This window comes from Brassica oleracea, chromosome C7 (assembly GCF_000695525.1).
Source record: "Brassica oleracea var. oleracea cultivar TO1000 chromosome C7, BOL, whole genome shotgun sequence".
In the NCBI taxonomy this organism is placed as follows: domain Eukaryota; kingdom Viridiplantae; phylum Streptophyta; class Magnoliopsida; order Brassicales; family Brassicaceae; genus Brassica; species Brassica oleracea.
The window spans coordinates 43,854,729-43,874,385 of NC_027754.1; the positions used below are offsets into that span (position 1 = coordinate 43,854,729).

Genomic DNA, 19,657 nt, shown 5'->3' on the forward strand with positions numbered 1-19,657 from the left:
GTAGATGTTTAATAATATCTTAGTGTATTTTGGCTACATATCAGGAATTGAAATCATGTTTGGTACAAGTTCTTTTTTGGCATTTTGAATGTTTCGGGTTCTATCGGATATCCATTTAATTTCGGGTTCGGTTCGGATAATACCCATAACCCGAAATACCATAAAACAAGATCCATTCGGTATTTATGTCGGGTTCGGATCGGTTCGGATTTATTTTCATCGGATCGGGTTCGGTTCGAATTTTCGGGTTCGGTTTATTTGCCCAGCCCTAATATTTTCTATACACTTATTAAACACAGAACTATGTAGAGTGTTTAAAAGAGATGATTAAAACCAGATTAATTAAGTTAGTTGTGGTTAACCAGTTTTAATTCTTGAACAAAAGTATTTTATACAAAATGAAAAAAATATAGAAGGAATACTATAATTTGGTGAACCGATAATGGTCAAAAAGTCAAAACTCCACAAACTTCGTGGAAGAAAGAAAGCACCGTAACGGTGGAAGGAAATAGCATTTTCTTTTTTATTGCCATTATTTAAAAAAATCTAAAACATTTAAAAAAATCTAAAACATTTAAAAAAATCTGACTGAGTTAACCAAAGATAGTCACTTTAAATTTTAAGACACCAACGCAATCAATACCCTTGTCTCTTCTCTCTCTCTCTCTCCTCCTTGTCTCTTTGACTCTGACGACTTAATAAGAGCAGCAGACTCTAGGGTTTGTTAACAGTGAATCTATCCGCTTCCTTCCCCCAATAGTCCCCGCGTTCTGGTAAGCGAAGCAGTCACTTCTTCTTTCCCTCGTTTCACTTCTTTCTTTGTTTCTAGGGATAAGAAATCTAAGTTCTTTGTGTTCACTTTCGTCATACTAACACTCTGTTTCTTCTCTTTATCTCTCTCTCTCTCGTTCGTTCTTACTAGAAGCATTTACATGGTCATGTAGATATGTCATAGTATTGGTTGTTCTGTGTTCTTTACCTTTTCAAGTTATACACTTTTTACTGCTTGATTTTCAAAAAGGTTTAAACTTTCTTGCGTGTTCATACTTGTTATCTAGAGGGATGGGCAAAATTAGAGATTTTGATAAAGATTATATGTCATAGTCTTTAAGTTTCTGCTCTCGGTTGTTCTGTGTTCTTTACTTTTTCAAGTTATACACTTTTACTACTCGAAAGGTTGAAACTTTCTGCAGATTCTTCCTTGTTTCCTTGAGAAATGTATTAAATTGAGGCAAATTAGAGATTATGATTAAGAAGCTATGTAGCATTTGCTCTGTTTACGAACATGATTTCACAAATAAGCTCATTTACTTATCATGTTGATGAATTACTGTGCGTTTGTTTGAATATGATTAGTTTGTGTTAATTGTCCCTTCTGGTTCATGTTGTAGACTAACGAAAGCAACAACCTTTGGACCAATGGCAACCGAGAATCCTATCAGGATGTCTGGTAACAACGAGAGATGGTCTAACTCTAGGCCTGTTTCTGTTCCTAACCGAAGTGAGAGTGCGCCTCCGAGCATGGAGGGATCGTTTCTAGCTGTTGATAGTCTCTTGTCGCGACAGGGTCACGACAGGGCAGCTCAGGAGCCTCTGACCACTCATCCTAATAAACACAACCTGACCCGCACACCTTCTCCACCTGTTTATTACCCTACTACTGAGTATCAGCTCGTAGACAGTCGTGTAGGTAGCTTTAGCAGTAACCAGGGACTGAGTATAGTCAACACTCCCATTCATTGTCCCCAAGGTACACTTTCTACTCACAAGGAAGTGTCTGAGGATGAAGTCTCTCCTCAACAGCAATCTGTTAATAGTGTTTCAGATAGTACTAATGTGATGGATACTAGTCTTTCGCAAGGTCTGGCAGATACTATGCAGGTTCGGCTTCTGCTTCCTTTTCTCGAAGTTCATGTTAATGTCAATGTTTTTGATAAAGTTATTTCTCTTTCGGTTGCAGGATGGTAGTTCTTCTGGTCCAACCCCTCAGCATAGTCGGCCTAACTCTTCAGATGGTGAAATGAACACAGCGGATGAGATTGATAACTTCTCGGAGATGTCAGGTGACGTCGTGGATAAAGATAATCCTGCTTCAGTTGGCACTGTGAAGAGTCTCGATGAGTCTACTATCATCTCTAAGATGAAGAATACTAACATATCTGGGCCAGGGACAGCTAAACACCCTAGAGAACAACCAAGGAGTGCAAGGCCAGAAAGGCAGATGTATCCACAACAAAGTAATGTAACATGGATTCAAAATGGCGCCAACATGGGTTATCAGAGTCTTAACGGGACCACGGGACAGTTTCATTATGGTCAGCAGCATGTGCTTCATCAGTCTCCAGGCTTTACTCCGCCTACGCAAACGGGTTATGTGACTTCACCAGCTCAAGTCTATAACATGCAGTCTCCTGGTGTCTACTCTCCGCAATATGGTTATGGACCATACACTAACATGATCCCACCACACCCACAGTACATACCTGGATACCCTTCCCATGGTTCAGTTCCGCTTATTGTCCGTCCAGAATATATTCCTCAGTTACATGGGCCGAGTGCGGGGAATGTAGTTCACAGAGGTGCTGAGAGTTTCTATGCTCCACCAGGGCAACCTTCTTTTCCAGATCCTATGTATATGCACTACAGTCAACAGGCATTAGGACATGTGAATGCTCCTAGAGGGAACCATAAGAATGCTCCTGAGCCTCATAAAGATGAGTCAAGGTTCGTCCGGCAAATAAGGGGACCAAATAACTCTAATATGGGTCTTAATTACTATGGAGTCCAGCCAAATGTGGTGCAATATCTGCCTAGTGCTCCTCCTTCACCGGGCTATGTCCCCTATGTAGAGGCATACCCTGGATGGCAGCAGCAGGGAAGCTTGGAAGGTACCAATGGTCCGAGATTGTGCAATTTTCTTGAAGAGCTGAAGTCTGGAAAAGGCAGGAGGTTTGGTTTATCAGACATCACAGGACACATTGTTGAGTTCAGGCAAGTTTTTTTCATCTTTCTTTTCACCAGTCATTGTCTTGGTTTTGGTAACAAACTTTTAGTAAAAACCTTGGTGTCTTTACAGTGCGGATCAGCACGGGAGCCGATTCATTCAGCAAAAGCTTGAGAACTGTAATCCAGAAGAGAAAGAAGCTGTCTTCAGGGAACTTCTTCCTCATGCTTGCAAACTAATGACAGATGTGTTTGGCAATTATGTCATTCAAAAGGTCTGTGTTCCAACTTGAGCCTATGTCGTACTCTCTCAGACTCTATCCAATTTCTTGATTGTTTGCAATATCTGTTTCAGTTTTTCGAATACGGAACCCCATCACAGAGAATGGAACTTGCTGATCAGCTCATGGGACAGATAGTACCACTTAGTATGCAGATGTACGGTTGTCGCGTGATACAAAAGGTAACCAAGCCACTTCCATTTTTTTGTTTGGACGTGGGAGTTTGTTTAAAGACTCATGGTTGAAACTTTGTTTCTGGTGTAGGCACTTGATGTCATAGAGCCTGACCAGAGAGTTCGTTTAGCACGCGAACTTGATGGAGATGTCATGAGATGTGTTCGAGACCAAAATGGAAACCATGTCATCCAGAAATGCATCGAGAGTATCCACGCAGACAGAGTTGGTTTCATGTTATCTGCATTCCGTGGTCAAGTCTCCTCTCTCTCTATGCATCCTTATGGCTGCCGTGTCATACAGGTTACTAAGAAACTCACCTAAACAGACTATGTTTCTATGCATTAGTACTCAAAGAACAAATGTGTTAAATGTATAGAGGCTTATGGAGCGTTGCTCGAACGAGCATCAGTGTCAGTTCATCACAGAGGAGATACTGGAGTCAGCACGTGTCCTTTGCAAGGATCAATACGGCAATTACGTCATACAGGTCTGTCATAAATATCTACAGCTTCCAAACCAATCATTACTTAAAAACCAATGTTGGCTATTTTGGCAGCATGTATTGGAGAAAGGGACATCTGAAGAACGAGAGAGAATCGTGAGGAAACTATCAGGGCACATCGTGCAGCTTAGCCTACATAAATTTGCATCAAATGTTATAGAGAAGTGCCTGGAGCATGGTGGTAGAATTGAGAGGGATCTCATCATCAAAGAGATTGCAGGGCCTGATGAGAGCTATGATAGTCTATTGGTGAGCAAAAAAATGGACCAAAATCTTTAATCTTATTTTGATAGGATATTATTAACTCTAAGATACCTTTTTAACAGATGATGATGAAGGACCAGTATGGAAACTATGTGGTGCAGAAGATATTCGAGACGTGTAGTATTGATCAGCGTGTAGTGTTGGTCAGCAGAGTCAGGATGCACGCTTCTGCTTTGAAGAAGTACACTTATGGGAAACATATTGTCACTCGTTTGGAACAGCCCTTTGGTCAAGGTACTACTAACTTCCTCAACTTCAAATTTTAAGTTTGAATAGGTGCAGAATCACAATCTTAGGAACATAAAGATTTGTCTTCATGTCTTGTATAGAGAGAAGCAGGGTTAAGTACACAACCAAATAGAGTTTGTATGCTATTGTTTCATTGAGATGCCTGCTTTGTTTAATCTGTTGTGTAGAAAGCCGAGAATCGAGGCGATGAGTGGCTTCTTCTGATTCAATACAGTGACTGATTCAGATATAGTCGAGATACAATTCGCTATTTCATGAAAAATGGAGATTTCATTGCAAAGGTTCACTTCACAATCCACAATGATTGTGGAGAATGTTGTTTGTACTTTAGAATTTGATCTTAGCCGTTATGTGTGGCCATGTTGGTAAATATCGATAATTGTATCAGTAGTGTACACTCGTATTTGTAACTGGTTTGTGGATTCTCATCAGAAAACAATTCCAAACTTTTCTGGACAGTTTTATTCATTTCAAATCGTTATAATTTGTCATCGCATTAGAAGGTAAATGCAAAGTCGTTTTGCATATCACATGGCAATAGAAAGAAAAACTCAAAATAAAATAAAATAAAATAAAATAAAATGGTAACGTAGCAACAAAATAAGGAACTATGAGGTGAGTGTATTGAGAATAGCTCCAGTAGTGGTAACATACTTGATGAGCATTTTGACAATCTCCTTAGAGACCTTTGAACTAGACTCCTTAAGGTTCTGGATCCTGCCGTCTGTCTCCTCTTCTAAACGTTTTGCAGCTACTTCTTGCTCCGTCTGAAACAAAACGTAAGGATTTGAGTACAAAATCAAGTTTACTAGTTAATTTTTGTTTTGGTACAAACTACCCCAGAAACTTGTGTCTGATACTCTTCTTCTAATCGGGACCGATACTCTTCCATCTCCTTCTCAGCCTCGTCTTTGGCTTGCTTCATTCTTGCTAGTTTAGCTGATATCCATTCATCCACCAAAAATAAAAAGGAAAAGATAAAAGGAATTAAAACTAAAATCTTAGTGATCTAGCCAAGAAATGGCAAAGCCCTACATGTGCATAACCAAGTGAAACACTGACTTTTCAATCCAAATTTTTTTGAGCTAAAAATATATAAATATAAATCCCCAAATTGTTTAATTTTTTTCTTTTTTTTTAGTAAATTGTTTATAGCCTCCAAAATTATAGGATCGGCACTGAGAAGCCCTCAAAGAGAAAGACCATACCGGTCCTAGCAGCTGAAACGATCCGGCCTGCTTCTTGTTCAGCAGTTAAAAGCATCTGAATCCCACCTTGGCCTCTTAAAGAATCCATGGCTTCTGTTCTCCTCAAAGATAATGAAGACTTGTGTTTATTTCTTTTGCAAATTTGGGTGCCAGAGATGGAAACTGTTGATATGAGCGTCTTCTGTTATGGTTTTAATCAGATGGAGAGCTTTTCTCTCCTTGGTTCATGGAGTTAGTTTCTGACTAATTGTTTTGAATATTAGAATGTGTTTACAAAACATTGCGTGATCACCGGATCGGTATATATAAAAGATCTATATATGCTGTGTGAATTATGAGATAGAATAGATTATAAACGTAAAATACATTCTCTAAGGCCTGCATATCACTGGCTACTGAAGATGATCATACAAGAAGACAACAGTCATTGCATGCTAGCGAATAATCTACGTTGCTGATCCTCAGCTCTGAATGTGTCAAATAACTAGCTCGCAGAATTAGCAAAAGAAAAAATATTAGTTAGATCTTTAATAACCAGCTCAAATAAGTCATTTCCACTCATATAAATACAATTGTAAGTCGAATGCCCAAAATAACTAAATCATGCACATGCAGTTAGATCATTAATTTGCATTTAATCTTGCACCATGCGTTCCCTATTTAAAGGATAATAATAATGATAAAATTGTCACATCCATATTATAGATTTGTCAAACATAATCAAGTCGTTCGAGTTGGAAAACAAAAGTAAGGATCATGTAAAAATATAATCAAATTCACAATATAAGATGGTGATCAATAGGATGTGGTTATTTTTAATTATCCTTATAGCGTCTTGTCTTCTACGATTCAAGGCGGTGATAGTGGTCTCGTCCGGGGCTGTTGTCATCATTGCGTTTAACGCGGCGATGGTTTGGTTAAATATATGGTTGCTGTTCAGAGGCCATACTTTGATGTTTTTGTCTCCTTTTAGTTTGTTGATTTTTGTTGTTCTTCAACAAAGAATGTCTTAAATTTCAAAAACAAAAAAACAAAGAATGTCTTGAAAATTGCTAAAAACAATATTTGTTGCATAGACAGTTTTCTCTATATTCATAAGTTTATTGAAACTTAACAATAGAATAAGCAATGGTAATGGAAACAATTATTGCACATGTATGAATTTTGAGTTCCCTCATGTCTCATGCATGTCGCACATGCACGGTTGGTTTCCGGGTGACGAACAAGCATTGTATCCCATCATTCAAAATTTCCGGAGATGAATAAAACTTTTTTTATAAGTTGAAGATTTTTCCTTGGGTCGATCTCTCTATACTTTATATAGAATCTAGTAGATGGGCATAAGAAGTATCGATACGTCTACTTCTATATTTTTTGTTTCCCTTTTTACCCACTAATACTGAAGCAATCCAAAAATGATTAAAAGATCTCAATTTAATTATCTAAAAAATAAAATAAAAGATATCAAATTTTCACTTGAAATTCTACAACAATGATACAACATGTAATATATTTATATATATATATATAAAAAAATGTTTGTCTCCCTCCTGTTGCGTCACATCATAAAGTCACTCTCTTACAGGCCGACACGTGTCCGTCTTCTGGGTTTTATTTCTTTGGCTGGGCTTGAGTTTAACTTTGGGCTTATACTATGAACAATTGACATGACTTTTTACTCTTTAATATTATTGAATGTGTTAATTATTTCTTAATACATAGTAGATAAAAAAACATACATTACGATATAGACGTTATATTATCATCAAAGCAAACTTTACCCTATGTACATCATCCTGTGATAATTTATAAAGTAGCAACAAATCTATGAGTTCAGCAAATTTGCAATTACCTACGTCAGAATATTATACATATGATTTAAAAGCTTTTACAAATTTTTATTTTTAAACATACACCAAAAACTTTATGAAAGTAAATATCTATTCAGGTTTTCAACCACTTCAAATACCACCAACGCCAGAAAAATTTAATAAAGTGCACAAAAACTATAATATATTTAAAAATACAATAAATACATTAGTTAATGAAAATTCCTTTTAAAAAAATATTATGGATGCATACATAAATATTAAGAGAAATGTATAAAAGGAAATAAAAGTAACAATAACTTAAAGAACAAAATGTATAAGACTGAGAATATTTATGATTTGTGGTCTAAGATAGATTCAACTTATTGTCCTAATCAAAGTGGAATAAATATTGAATAATATTTTTTTAAAAATTATATATACATAGAAATATTTTTAGTAGTATGGTATATTTATAATTTCCAATATTTGGCCAAATAAAGAAAAAGGAAATCTGCATGTATATAACCATGAAAAGAAAACTACTTTAAATAACTTAATCAAAACAACAACCACGTACAACTAAACCCGATGAACGTACCAACCCCAAAAGAAAGATGATATAAGAGTTTTTTTGCAAAAAAAGATGGTATAAGAGCAAAAATCCCAAGACATGACATATAGTTTTGTACTAACAGCTTACCAACCAACTTAATTTACATAGTTTATTCAACAGTAATTAAAGCAAGCAAATATCCCTAATCAAAGCAAATATTGGTAGCTTCATAGTTTATTTAGTATTCAAATACATTAACATGTACAATATTTAACTAATATATATATTTTTATATGATACAAATTTATATTAAACATTCATTCTAACTGTTTAAATTGTTTTTAAATTTTCATCCCGTCCGTAGAGCGGGCTGGCCCTAGTATCATATAAAGGATACAAACAAATCCATTTATAACAATTGTTGATATTACGCTCAAGGTACATAAACTAATGTCGCTGTATCATTATCAGTTTCCGAATTGCATGGATGATTTTTTTTGTCATCTTCCATGGATGTTTTTAAAATGATTGAGAAAGTCATAAAAATGGCGGAATTTGAATATTTTTCAAAATTTTCTTAAATGAACTATTTGACCTATTATTTTTTTTAAAATAAATTCTCAAATAATATTTTTTTAAAAATATAATTCAAGTTTTAGAGATTCAAACATTTTATATTAATATTAGTATTTAATATTTGGTAAGAAATTTAATGAGACAATAGAGATGAAATTAAAATGCTATAAGATAAATTTTAAAAATCTTAGATGATAGTAAATTAGAAGTAGAGATGGCAATCATGGACTTGGACTGCGGGCGTGGCCCATAAAGAACTGTCACGAAACAGTATTGGGACGAGGTTTTTTAGGCCCGTAAATTTGCGGACCTCGCGGGACGGGTCTTTACGGGACTGGGTTTTTTACGGGATGAGCCGAAACGGGTCATGCGGGATTACATAGACTTGCATTTTTTTTTCATTTCTTATTTTACCTAAAAAAAACGAGAGAGAGAGAGTGAGAAGAAAGTGATTCTTGTGACTGTTGCCCCAAAAAAATAAGGAGTTCCGGCGATGATGATTCGAGCTCTGGTGATGATGATTCGATATCCGGCGATGACGACTCCAGCTCCAGCGATGACGATTCGAGCTCTGGTAGTGTTTTGATTTGGTTTTCTCTTTTTATTACACACAACTATGAATTGCTTTATTACAATGTGAGATTTCTTGTTTAAGTTGATTGGTTTTGTTTTCAATACTGTTAAATGATGTTTTTCTTAAATTAAATTTGGTTACAATGATGTTGTTTAGGGGAAAAGTTAGTTGTATATCATGTCACTTGTATAATTTGACAAATGGTTCACGATTTTGTTTTTGAAATCCAAAGAATTACAAAGGGAGATGGTTTGATGAAGACATACAACACTTGAGCCAAGTTATTCCAAAGACAACAACTCAATCAGATTCAAACTTAATAAAATCTTATGCTGATAACAAAAAAAGCTTTAACTCAAGAACGCAAGCACAAACAAAATTTTATGGCATTGATTTTGATAAGGCTTTAGTGAAGCTCAATGAGCTCTCTTTAACTCTCTTACACAACTCTTCTACTTGAACATTCATGACGGAAGCTGTAGTAGGCGGTTTGATAAAGAGGCATCCTGCGGGACGGCCCGCGAATGCCTATATGTTATGCGGTACGGGTTTGGACCGACATTCTGAGGACCGCAGCCTGCGCGGGACAGGTCCGCTGTGACCCGCTCGATGACAAATCCGCCGCGGTACGGAACGGGAGGGGATGGGTAAACCTGTTTGACATCTCTAATTAGAAGTTATTATTACCTTAGTTACGCAAAGTCGCAAACTCGTACACACTAAGATCTGATAGTTGTTCCTCTCACCATTATTAACCTTTTTGGATTCATTACATTTGCCTTGAGCCAACTTAAAACTTCAAGTAAATAACTACCAATATAATACGGTAAAGACTACAAACAATTCAAAATAAAGCGGGAGATCATACTTTGTTAGACACTCCCTTATCAGTAAGGGTCACACACACACGGGGGCGGATCTAGGATCACAACTAGCTGGGGGCACACACAATTTTACACTATACATATTTTTTTTTTAAGATCGGGGACACTTGTACAAATATCAAGCTTATTGTTAAGAAATTTCAAAAGTAGATGGGAGCACGTGCCCCCGTTGCTCATGCTCTACGTCCGCCCCTGCACACACACACAGCTTCATACCAAACTATTATCACCGAATATGTCTTCTTTCATTTAATGCATCACCTCTCATTTTTCTTCCTCTCTAAACACTTTCCCGATTTATTTTTATCTACCTTTTTCTCTCATATTCCCTCTCCAACAACTAAAGACACACTTTCCGATAACAATGGAGCCGTCCCATGATCTGGCGACGGAGATGGAGAAGGAGAAGAAGGCGGCGAAGCCAAATGTGTCATTTCTTAAGCTCTTTTCCTTCGCAGATTTCAACGATTGCGTTCTCATGACTCTCGGATCAATCGGCGCGTGCATTCACGGCGCTTCCGTTCCGGTCTTTTTCATTTTTTTTGGCAAACTTATCAACATTATTGGTACTGCTTATATGGATAGACACCAAGCCTCTCACAAAGTCGCCAAGGTTTTTATCTATTTTCCTATAATATGATCTTAAATCCTTATATGTTACAAAAACCTTTCGTCTCTTCGGCTGGTTTGGAAACTGAATACAACTTTACCTATAAAAATTTGTTATTTGGAGCAGAATTAAATTAATATTTACTCCAAATAAAATTCGAGTGAAATGCTAATCACGTATATTTTTTTTATTTATGATTGCTCGGCTTAATTTTTTCTAATTTATTTGGTGCAGTACTCGTTGGATTTTGTATATCTCAGTGTGGTTATACTTTTCTCATCATGGATAGGTAAATAAATACATAATTGAATTTTTTTTTTTTTTAAAGCAATCTCTCTGAATTATAATTCGTTATATGGATAAAATATAATAAATTGGAAACAGAAGTTGCATGTTGGATGCATACGGGAGAGAGGCAAGCAGCAAAAATGAGGAGAGCTTATCTCCGGTCAATGTTAAGTCAAGACATAAGCTTATTTGATACTGAAGCTTCCACCGGTGAAGTCATATCCGCCATTACGTCCGACATGCTCGTCGTCCAAGACGCACTCTCTGAGAAGGTACCTCTCTAGACCGAATCTAACTGGTATAAACTAGTAATTATATAATTAGGTTATGTTTTTGTGTTGCGTTTTTGACAAAATTTTGAATTAGCTCAATGATTAGATTCATAATAGACCAATTTTTGTGTGTGTGGTACTAATTAGTAACTTAATACATTCAAATTTCCTTTCTATTAAATATATACACAAATCTATTTATTCAAAATTTTTATGTGCAAACCTAGTAAACTTTACCGCCTAACGCGTTGGCCGATAAACACTATAGGTATTCAAATTCCGGAACCTTTTACATGGATCGTGTTTTTTCCTACACATGGGTTGTCTACTCCGTATCAGTTTTAATGTGAATCACCATATGGTTCATGGCTTAGTCCAATGAATTAATATTATTTACATGCATTTCCTTTGGTTTTGGCCTTTTGGGTAATCTTTAAACTGATATTTTTTTTTATTTTTTTTCTGTTACTCCAATAAATTATAGATGCATTACATGTTGCATTTATAAGACGTTTGAGTTTGATATGATTTAGTTTAAATTTAAATGTTGACCTATATTTGGTTATTTCCATCAAGCCAGCCGCTTAAAGAGCCTGGTCACATTTGACCAAAAATAGAAAAAGAGCCTGTTCGCTTATTTCAAAATTTAATCACGCAAATTTGTTCATAGTTTATGATAACCGGTAAGGTTCGTTGCAGGTAGGGAATTTCTTGCACTATATAAGCCGGTTCATAGCCGGTTTTGCAATCGGATTCACGAGCGTATGGCAAATAAGTCTTGTCACTCTGGCCATAGTCCCTCTCATTGCTCTAGCTGGCGGCATCTATGAGTTTGTTGCCATCGGACTTATCGCCCGTGTCCGGAAATCATACATCAAGGCCGGTCAGGTTGCGGAAGAGGTTAGTTACTTCTCTGACAAGGAAAGCGCATAGATTTTGTGTGTACTTTATATTTCTCTGTCGGAACTCAGGTGATTGGTAATGTGAGGACCGTACAAGCATTTACTGGTGAAGAAAGGGCGGCGAAATTATACAGGGAAGTTCTCAAAAACACGTACAAGTACGGAAGAAAAGCCGGTTTAATCAAAGGACTAGGTCTTGGTTCGTTACACTGTGTCTTGTTTCTATCATGGGCATTGCTCGTCTGGTTCACAAGCGTTGTGGTCCACAAGGGTATCGCCAATGCTGGCGAGTCATTCACTACCATGCTCAACGTTGTCATCGCTGGCCTGTATACTATTTTTCTTGCTCTACACGTTTCCTTTGTATCTTTTATGTATCACAAACTCTTTGTTCTCGTGTTCATGTAGGTCACTTGGACAGGCAGCGCCGGATGTTTCCGCGTTTGTACGAGCCAAAGCTGCTGCCTATCCAATTTTTCAGATGATTGAACGTGACACGGCGGCTAAAACAAGCGCAAAATCTGGCCGTAAACTCAGCAAAGTGGACGGTCACATTCAATTCACGGATGTGACTTTTAGCTACCCATCTCGCCCTGATGTGCTGATCTTTGACAAGCTAAACCTAGCCATCCCTGCCGGGAAAATGGTGGCACTTGTTGGAGGAAGTGGCTCAGGGAAGAGCACGATCATATCCTTGATAGAGCGGTTCTACGAGCCCACATCCGGAGCCGTGTTGCTAGACGGGAGTGATATCAAAGAGCTGGATATTAAGTGGTTGAGGGGACATATTGGTTTGGTTAGTCAAGAGCCAGCTCTGTTTGCTACAACGATTCGCGAGAACATTATGTATGGCAAAGATGACGCAACGGATGAGGAGGTTGGTCGTGCTGCAAAGCTCTCAGAAGCCTTTTCATTTATCAACAACCTTCCTGAAGGAGTTGAGACTCAGGTCAGTCAAAATAGAAACCTTGGAACACACGAAACAACTATAAATCCTAAATTCATTTTTTACCTTTTTCTAGGTTGGGGAGAGGGGGATTCAACTCTCCGGTGGACAGAAACAGAGGATAGCGATATCAAGAGCAATCCTGAAGAATTCATCGATACTTTTACTCGACGAGGCGACAAGTGCTCTAGATGCAGAGTCAGAGAAGAGCGTGCAAGAAGCGCTGGACAGAGTTATGGTTGGAAGAACAACGGTGGTGGTGGCTCACAGACTCTCAACAGTAAGAAATGCTGATGTAATAGCAGTTGTTCACGAAGGGAAGATCGTAGAATTTGGAAATCACGAGAATCTCATATCTAATCCCGATGGAGCCTACTCTGCTCTCCTTCGTCTCCAAGAAGCTTCCTCCTTGGAGCGCAACCCTTCCTTGGATCGCACGTTAAGCAGGCCACATAAGTACTATTTGCTGTATACTCATTTTTTCATTAGAACTGTTTTAAAAAAAAATCAAAACCTAATACAACTTGAAAACCAAATTCTTCTTGACTTGCGACTTAAAACCAATTGATCATAAATGAATAATATTTTACTTTTAAGTATCTTTTTAATTTTTTTGATGTGATGTGAGATCTTTTTACCAACATTCTTTTTTGCATTTTCAGTATACAATACTCGAGGGAACAATCAAGATCGAGCTCCTGCTTGGAGAAGGAATCAGTAACTCGAGAGGAAGGTGAAGGTCAGTCCAAAGAGGCTAAAGTAACGATGAGACGTCTTTATTCTATGATCCGCCCCGACTGGATGTACGGCATTTGTGGAACGTTATGTGCTTTTATTGCTGGATCTCTGATGCCACTTTTCGCGCTTGGAGTCTCGCACTCCTTAGTTTCCTATTACGAGAAGGGTTGGGACAGCACTCAAAAAGAGGTCAAGAAGATCGCTATCCTCTTCTGCTTCGCTTCAGCCATCACCCTCATCGTCTACACTATTGAGCATCTTTGCTTCGGTATTATGGGCGAGCGTCTCACTCGCCGCGTCCGCGAAAAGATGTTCTTAGGTTCGTCTCAAACTACTTTGAAGTTCTTTGCAAGTTTTTAAAATCAATAATAAACTTATATTTTGGTTATGTAGCGATACTGAAGAACGAAATGGGGTGGTTTGATGAGGTGGACAACACGAGCCCCATGTTAGCTTCGCGGCTTGAGAGCGACGCAACTTTGCTTAAGACCATAGTGGTCGATAGGTCGACGATTCTACTACAAAACTTAGGTCTCGTTGTGACGTCTTTCGTTATTTCCTTCATGCTCAACTGGCGTCTCACTCTTGTTGTCTTGGCCACATACCCATTGGTTATAAGCGGACATATCAGCGAGGTAAACGCAGCGGTTTTGCGTCTTTCAAATTCACTGGTTGAGTTTACGTGGGCAATAAGTTAATTTTAATTTAACCTATTTTGTCATATTTGTATAGAAACTTTTCATGCAAGGCTACGGAGGAAACTTGAGCAAAGCGTATCTGAAGGCCAACATGTTGGCCGGAGAGTCTGTCAGCAACATCCGCACGGTGGCCGCCTTCTGTGCTGAAGAGAAGGTTCTAGAACTTTACTCAAAAGAGCTTTTAGAACCTTCCAAACGTTCTTTCAGGCGTGGGCAAGTAGCCGGACTTTTCTATGGCATCTCTCAGTTCTTCATTTTCTCTTCATATGGCCTCGCTCTATGGTATGTCTCTATATAGACAAGTTCCACCTATAAGCCTAGGAGTTCCAGATGTTTTTGGTCTTGTGGAGAGTATGTTTGAAGTTAGGGTTTGGTTAGTTTAATAAAAATACAAATAAATCATATATTCTGATAAATACTATAGTAAACGAATGTATGTTTGGTATATGTTTTTGAACTGTTAATTGTTTAATTTGATAGGTACGGATCAACTTTGATGGATAATAAAATATCTAGCTTTAATATAGTGATGAAAACATTCATGGTTTTGATCGTGACGGCATTAGCGATGGGTGAAACATTGGCTCTAGCTCCAGATCTGCTGAAAGGAAACCAGATGATTGCGTCCATATTCGAGATCTTGGACCGTAAAAGCCAGCTTGTTGGAGAAACCAGCGAGGAGCTGACTAATGTGGAAGGCACGATTGAGCTCAAAGGCATCCAGTTCAGCTACCCTTCAAGACCACATGTTGTAGTTTTCAAGGACTTTGATTTGATAGTTCGGTCGGGACAGAGCATGGCGCTGGTCGGACAGAGTGGGTCTGGGAAAAGCTCGGTCATTTCACTTATTCTCCGGTTCTATGACCCGACCGCAGGAACAATCATGATAGAGGGTGAGTCTTGGTACTATTAACACAAAGTTTCTTGTGTCTCAAGTAAACTCTGAGAAACCTAGGTTTCTTGCGTCAAAAGGAAGTTACTTAGCTTATTAAGCTGGTTTTTTTTGCAGGAAAAGACATCAAGAAACTAGATTTGAAAGCCCTGAGGAAGCACATTGGTCTGGTTCAACAAGAACCAGCGCTTTTCGCAACGACAATCTACGAGAACATTTTGTACGGAAACGAAGAAGCTTCTCATTCTGAAGTCATAGAGTCAGCTATGTTCGCAAACGCTCACAGCTTCATCACCTCTCTTCCGGAAGGTTACAATACTAAAGTAGGTGAACGTGGTGTTCAGATGTCAGGTGGTCAGCGACAGAGGATCGCTATCGCTAGAGCCATCCTCAGGAATCCAGAGATTCTGCTACTTGACGAAGCCACAAGCGCTTTGGACACTGTATCTGAGCGTGTGGTAAGTTCTTAAGAATTATATTTTCTAGGGTTTGATCCACATAGACTTATGGGTTTATGATATATTAGGTTCAACAAGCATTGGATCGGTTAATGACAAACCGAACAACGGTTGTGATAGCTCACCGGTTATCAACGATCAAGAACGCTGATACAATAAGTGTTTTACATGGAGGAAAAATCGTACAGCAAGGCAGCCACCGTTGGCTAGTTCTGAACAAGGTTGGTCCGTATTTTAACCTCTTCAATCTTCAGCAGCAGCCAGCAGCAACAACATCCTTAAATACTATATAGTTAAATTATTTAAAACTCTTAATTTGGTTTTGGGGAAGATATTAATCTTACTTTATATTCGTTGTTGGTTATGTTAATCATATGTGATTATGCCGAATGAGTCATCTCACTAATTTTATAAACCCTCTTTATCATCAATACGTTTAACTGCGATATTCTCCAAGGAAAGGAATAATGATCATCAAAAAAAAGACAACTTTGATCATTAAACATGAATAACCAAAAGAGATTCTACTCTTCCTCTCATAATCATAACCCACTTAAGTTCCTTACGTTGGGCCTTCTCACAAATCGTCCCTGTCGATGAGACAACAAACAATATTATTATATTAGAATCTGTCCTAAAACCGCAGCTCACATGAAAAATGTATAAACATTAGTATCATTCTACCCTAATCATCAATGCATGCAACCATTTCAAGACAATGATATAGAGATATTACCTTCATACGGGGTCGTTGATCGGCACTGAGTTTACGAACTTGATATCGAATTTGTTTAGAGTTGGAGAAGAGTCGATTCATCCGTTTCTCTTTATACCTCAACACACTAGATTCCCTCATTCCATTTTCTCCAAACAAATCTATCTCAGCCAACATTGCCTGTCCCAAAAACCCTCATACATTAGTAACTTTTGCATTTGCTGCTACAAAATCGTTTATCCTTTATTAAAGCATCATCTAATGTTTTTTTGATTAAATCCGTGCCGTTATAGAGAAGAAAACATTAATTTCTTGGTTTAAGAATTTCAAAATCTCACTCATTTTGAAAAGATTATTGAACAAAAGAAGACTATTAAGAGTTTTAAAGCAAAAATAGAATAGAAAATACTAGTTAACAACCACTTTCAAGTCTTGTATTAAGGATTGGTTGTCAACACATTAAGAGAGATCTATATTATTAAAACAGAAACATTGTGTTGGACCTCAACTTTATTTTGTAAATTTTTAAATTAAATGCATCTTCCTACTTTATAGTTAAACGTACATTAAATCACTAATAATATTTTCTTTATACTACTATTAATGTTTCCAAACAATATACTCATTTCTTTATACTACTATCCATGTTTTCAAACAACATTATAATTAATATTGTCGGATCACCGGATTAACCAGTTAAACCGGACTTTTGGGTCGAATTCAAAAACATTGATTTAAATGTAAAAATATTATAAATACACAAAATTCTTACAAATTAATAAAATATTTGTTAACTTATTAGTGAAATTTTTCGTCATAAAATAATCCGCGCTTGCTAAGCGCGGGTCAAGATCTAGTTCGTAAGTAAATCAATTACAAGGATTAAAGATATGGTTAAAAAAATGTGGCGGGAAAGAGAGATTAGTTAGAGGATAAAAGTATAACGTACATGGATGTCTATACCGGTAGCGTGCGAGCCAAGAATCTCATCGGAGAAAGGCGACTCCTTATCCGACCAAGCCTCTAAAACCCTATCGTAGTCAAGCTTCAAAACCGTACTCACTCTCTTCTCCGTCTTCAGATCTTCGACGCTCTTTGATTCCTCGGCCGCCGCAGCCACTTTCTTCTTCTTCGTCTTCTTTTTTTTCTTTTCAACCGCCACCGTCACGATCATCTTACTCTTGATACTATCCACGGCGTCGGATTTTCCGTCATCGGCTAATGCGGCGGCGGTTGTGGTGGTCTGAATTCTCGGCGAGATGTGTTCGAGTTCCACGGTGGGATATCTACACAAGCTCGCGTCATCGTCGCCGTCGTCTTCCCGGAGAGAGCTCCTCAAGCCGAGCTCTAATGGGAAGTTTGTGACGGAGTCGAATCCTATAGAGCTTCCGTACCAAGGCATCGTCGTACATTCTCGGGCGTTGGATTCATTGCTCCCCATAAAACTATCTATCCCTTCTTCAATATCCTCATCATCAAGAATAATCGATTCCGCGTCGAAATCGTCTAATGACTCAAACCGAGTCACCTCCGAGTTGAAACTGAACTCTTTCTTCTCCAAGAACTGATACGGTTCGGTCTGTATTGCGGGATTGAACACCTCCTCTATTGTATCAAACGGAAGAAGTAACTGGGAAGCTTCGTCGTAGTCGCTGAGAGGAGATTTAATCCCGAGAAACAGAGTATCTGACGGAGCTCTTCTCTTGGAGGAGAAGATTTTTGGGTAGGCGGTTGAGAGGAGAGCCGCCGCTTCGTTGTAAGTTTGGTTTGGTCGTTTCCGTCGAGTCCTTGGCCTTCTTGTGGAGATTGTGAACGGAGGCGAGTTGGACTCGGAGATTGTAGATGACGGCGAAGGAGTGTTGTGTGAGGAGGCGGCTCTCGACGGTGGAGATTTTATCGTTTTAAGCTCGAAAGTATAGGTGGCGCCGCCGCTTATACAAGACGACATTTCTCTGCCGATGAGAGAGAGAGAAAAAAAAAACACACACGACTTTCTTGAAAAATCAAGAAACAGAGGAGTACATTTCTGATAACTATTGGACTTGAGGATGTGGTTAACTCTTAATTAAGTTTTCTCTTTAAAAGTCGGTTTAGAAAAGTTCTGAGAATTGTACCAAGTACCAACTCAACTGTTCGTGTGAGAGAGAAGATTTAAGGTTTCCTTTTTAGGAAAGTTATAATATGGCTTTGGGAAATGAATCTTGATTTGTTTTGGGGTGTTTATCTGTAGCCCGTGGGATGGGATGATGATAAACCCTAAACCCTCTGACAAAATCTTTGTTTACTAAATTTAGCAAAAATGTCAACACTTTAAGGAGGGAAAAGGAAGATTCTGTGTACTAGAAAGGAAATGAAAAGATAGAGATGTTCATTTGACACCTTGAAGAAAGAAAGAAAGAAAACCCAATGAACATCTAAGATTGATTAGAGAGAGAGAGAGAGTCACCGACTGGATAGGGAGAGTTGGGAAGGGGGTTCACACAGACTCCAAAAAAAATATTAAAATAATAAACAGTGATGAATCTGTCTCTCTTCAGTTCTTCCCAGTGAACCTGCGTCCGGCGAGTTTATCAATGTTTTGCAGACTCTACGACATGTGCCGGTCCGCGATTAGTTCGATTTTTTTTTTTAAATCAAACAAAAAAATAAATAAAAAATAATAAAAAATTATAAACTTGAATACCAAGAGGGGGTCCGGTTCACTGATAGGGATGCTCTACAAAGAAAAGAGAAAAGTTTTTTTGAAAATAAGAAAAGAGAAAAGTTCCGTTAGGGTTTGTCAAAGTTATATATAAATATAATAGATGGAGGCTCTCTGTTAGTTACGGCGAAAACAGTCTCTGTAAAAGGTGAAAGTTGAGACAGAGGGGAGTAAAAGTAGGGCTATAGGGAATTAAACACAAAAATGTAATTTCGTGGAAGATACTCTCTTCATTCCAAAAAAATCCATCTTTTAGAAAAAAAATTGTTTCAAAAGATACATATTTTATATTTTTAAAATATAAATTAATTTCAAATTGTAAACTTCAAAATACATAATTGTGTTTATTAAAATTTTATTGGTTAAAAATTACGAAGAATAATTGATTACGGTAAATAATGCATTGATAACTAAA

At 37.8% G+C, this 19,657-nt stretch overlaps 4 protein-coding genes across 5 annotated transcripts; 2 read left to right on the plus strand and 2 right to left on the minus strand.

Annotated features, from left to right (window-relative positions):
* The first annotated feature begins 631 nt into the window (after positions 1–631).
* LOC106306422 (pumilio homolog 6, chloroplastic-like) lies at positions 632–4,864 on the plus strand. The gene is made up of 10 exons (XM_013743036.1): positions 632–773; positions 1,392–1,881; positions 1,961–2,991; positions 3,077–3,218; positions 3,299–3,406; positions 3,489–3,701; positions 3,778–3,888; positions 3,958–4,152; positions 4,230–4,401; positions 4,584–4,864. The coding sequence occupies exons 2-10, from the start codon at positions 1,420–1,422 to the stop codon at positions 4,604–4,606; spliced, it is 2,457 nt and encodes an 818-aa protein (XP_013598490.1). The 5' UTR covers positions 632–773; positions 1,392–1,419; the 3' UTR covers positions 4,607–4,864.
* Positions 4,865–4,917: 53 nt separating this feature from the next.
* LOC106306423 (V-type proton ATPase subunit G3) lies at positions 4,918–5,793 on the minus strand. Of its 2 annotated transcripts, none has more exons than XM_013743038.1 (3): positions 5,625–5,793; positions 5,255–5,355; positions 4,918–5,183 (listed from the first exon to the last, which is right to left on the minus strand). In XM_013743038.1, exons 1-3 carry the CDS (start codon positions 5,710–5,712, stop codon positions 5,025–5,027), a joined length of 348 nt encoding a protein of 115 aa, XP_013598492.1. In that variant the 5' UTR covers positions 5,713–5,793; the 3' UTR covers positions 4,918–5,024. The 2 variants fall into 2 exon arrangements, with proteins under 2 accessions (XP_013598492.1, XP_013598491.1); XM_013743037.1 differs by having other exon boundaries at positions 4,924–5,183; positions 5,252–5,355; positions 5,625–5,784.
* Positions 5,794–10,319: 4,526 nt separating this feature from the next.
* Positions 10,320–16,272, plus strand: LOC106301757 (ABC transporter B family member 2-like). The gene is made up of 13 exons (XM_013738227.1): positions 10,320–10,635; positions 10,867–10,921; positions 11,017–11,192; positions 11,892–12,092; positions 12,164–12,423; positions 12,503–13,043; positions 13,117–13,496; positions 13,703–14,097; positions 14,172–14,413; positions 14,511–14,758; positions 14,957–15,369; positions 15,486–15,826; positions 15,895–16,272. The coding sequence occupies exons 1-13, from the start codon at positions 10,387–10,389 to the stop codon at positions 16,117–16,119; spliced, it is 3,726 nt and encodes a 1,241-aa protein (XP_013593681.1). The 5' UTR covers positions 10,320–10,386; the 3' UTR covers positions 16,120–16,272.
* LOC106301758 (protein CHLOROPLAST IMPORT APPARATUS 2-like) lies at positions 16,190–18,970 on the minus strand. The gene is made up of 3 exons (XM_013738228.1): positions 17,491–18,970; positions 16,563–16,721; positions 16,190–16,416 (listed from the first exon to the last, which is right to left on the minus strand). The coding sequence occupies exons 1-3, from the start codon at positions 18,487–18,489 to the stop codon at positions 16,369–16,371; spliced, it is 1,206 nt and encodes a 401-aa protein (XP_013593682.1). The 5' UTR covers positions 18,490–18,970; the 3' UTR covers positions 16,190–16,368.
* Positions 18,971–19,657: the final 687 nt, after the last annotated feature.

What these genes read in the sequence shown, in the direction of transcription:
- LOC106306422 (XM_013743036.1), top strand. Translation starts at nt 1,420, where the DNA reads ATGGCAACCGAGAATCCTATCAGGATGTCTGGTAACAACGAGAGATGG. An exon ending in ACGGCAATTACGTCATACAG is followed by an intron (nt 3,889 to 3,957) that starts GTCTGTCATAAA and finishes CTATTTTGGCAG; the next exon opens with CATGTATTGGAGAAAGGGAC. An exon ending in AGAGCTATGATAGTCTATTG is followed by an intron (nt 4,153 to 4,229) that starts GTGAGCAAAAAA and finishes CCTTTTTAACAG; the next exon opens with ATGATGATGAAGGACCAGTA.
- LOC106306423 (XM_013743037.1), bottom strand. Translation starts at nt 5,712, where the DNA reads ATGGATTCTTTAAGAGGCCAAGGTGGGATTCAGATGCTTTTAACTGCT. An exon ending in CGTTTCAGCTGCTAGGACCG is followed by an intron (nt 5,356 to 5,624) that starts GTATGGTCTTTC and finishes AATGGATATCAG; the next exon opens with CTAAACTAGCAAGAATGAAG. An exon ending in AGACACAAGTTTCTGGGGTA is followed by an intron (nt 5,184 to 5,251) that starts GTTTGTACCAAA and finishes GTTTTGTTTCAG; the next exon opens with ACGGAGCAAGAAGTAGCTGC.
- LOC106301757 (XM_013738227.1), top strand. Translation starts at nt 10,387, where the DNA reads ATGGAGCCGTCCCATGATCTGGCGACGGAGATGGAGAAGGAGAAGAAG. An exon ending in AAGACGCACTCTCTGAGAAG is followed by an intron (nt 11,193 to 11,891) that starts GTACCTCTCTAG and finishes GGTTCGTTGCAG; the next exon opens with GTAGGGAATTTCTTGCACTA. An exon ending in ACACTGTATCTGAGCGTGTG is followed by an intron (nt 15,827 to 15,894) that starts GTAAGTTCTTAA and finishes ATGATATATTAG; the next exon opens with GTTCAACAAGCATTGGATCG.
- LOC106301758 (XM_013738228.1), bottom strand. Translation starts at nt 18,489, where the DNA reads ATGTCGTCTTGTATAAGCGGCGGCGCCACCTATACTTTCGAGCTTAAA. An exon ending in CTACCGGTATAGACATCCAT is followed by an intron (nt 16,722 to 17,490) that starts GTACGTTATACT and finishes TTTTTGGGACAG; the next exon opens with GCAATGTTGGCTGAGATAGA. An exon ending in ATCAACGACCCCGTATGAAG is followed by an intron (nt 16,417 to 16,562) that starts GTAATATCTCTA and finishes TCTCATCGACAG; the next exon opens with GGACGATTTGTGAGAAGGCC.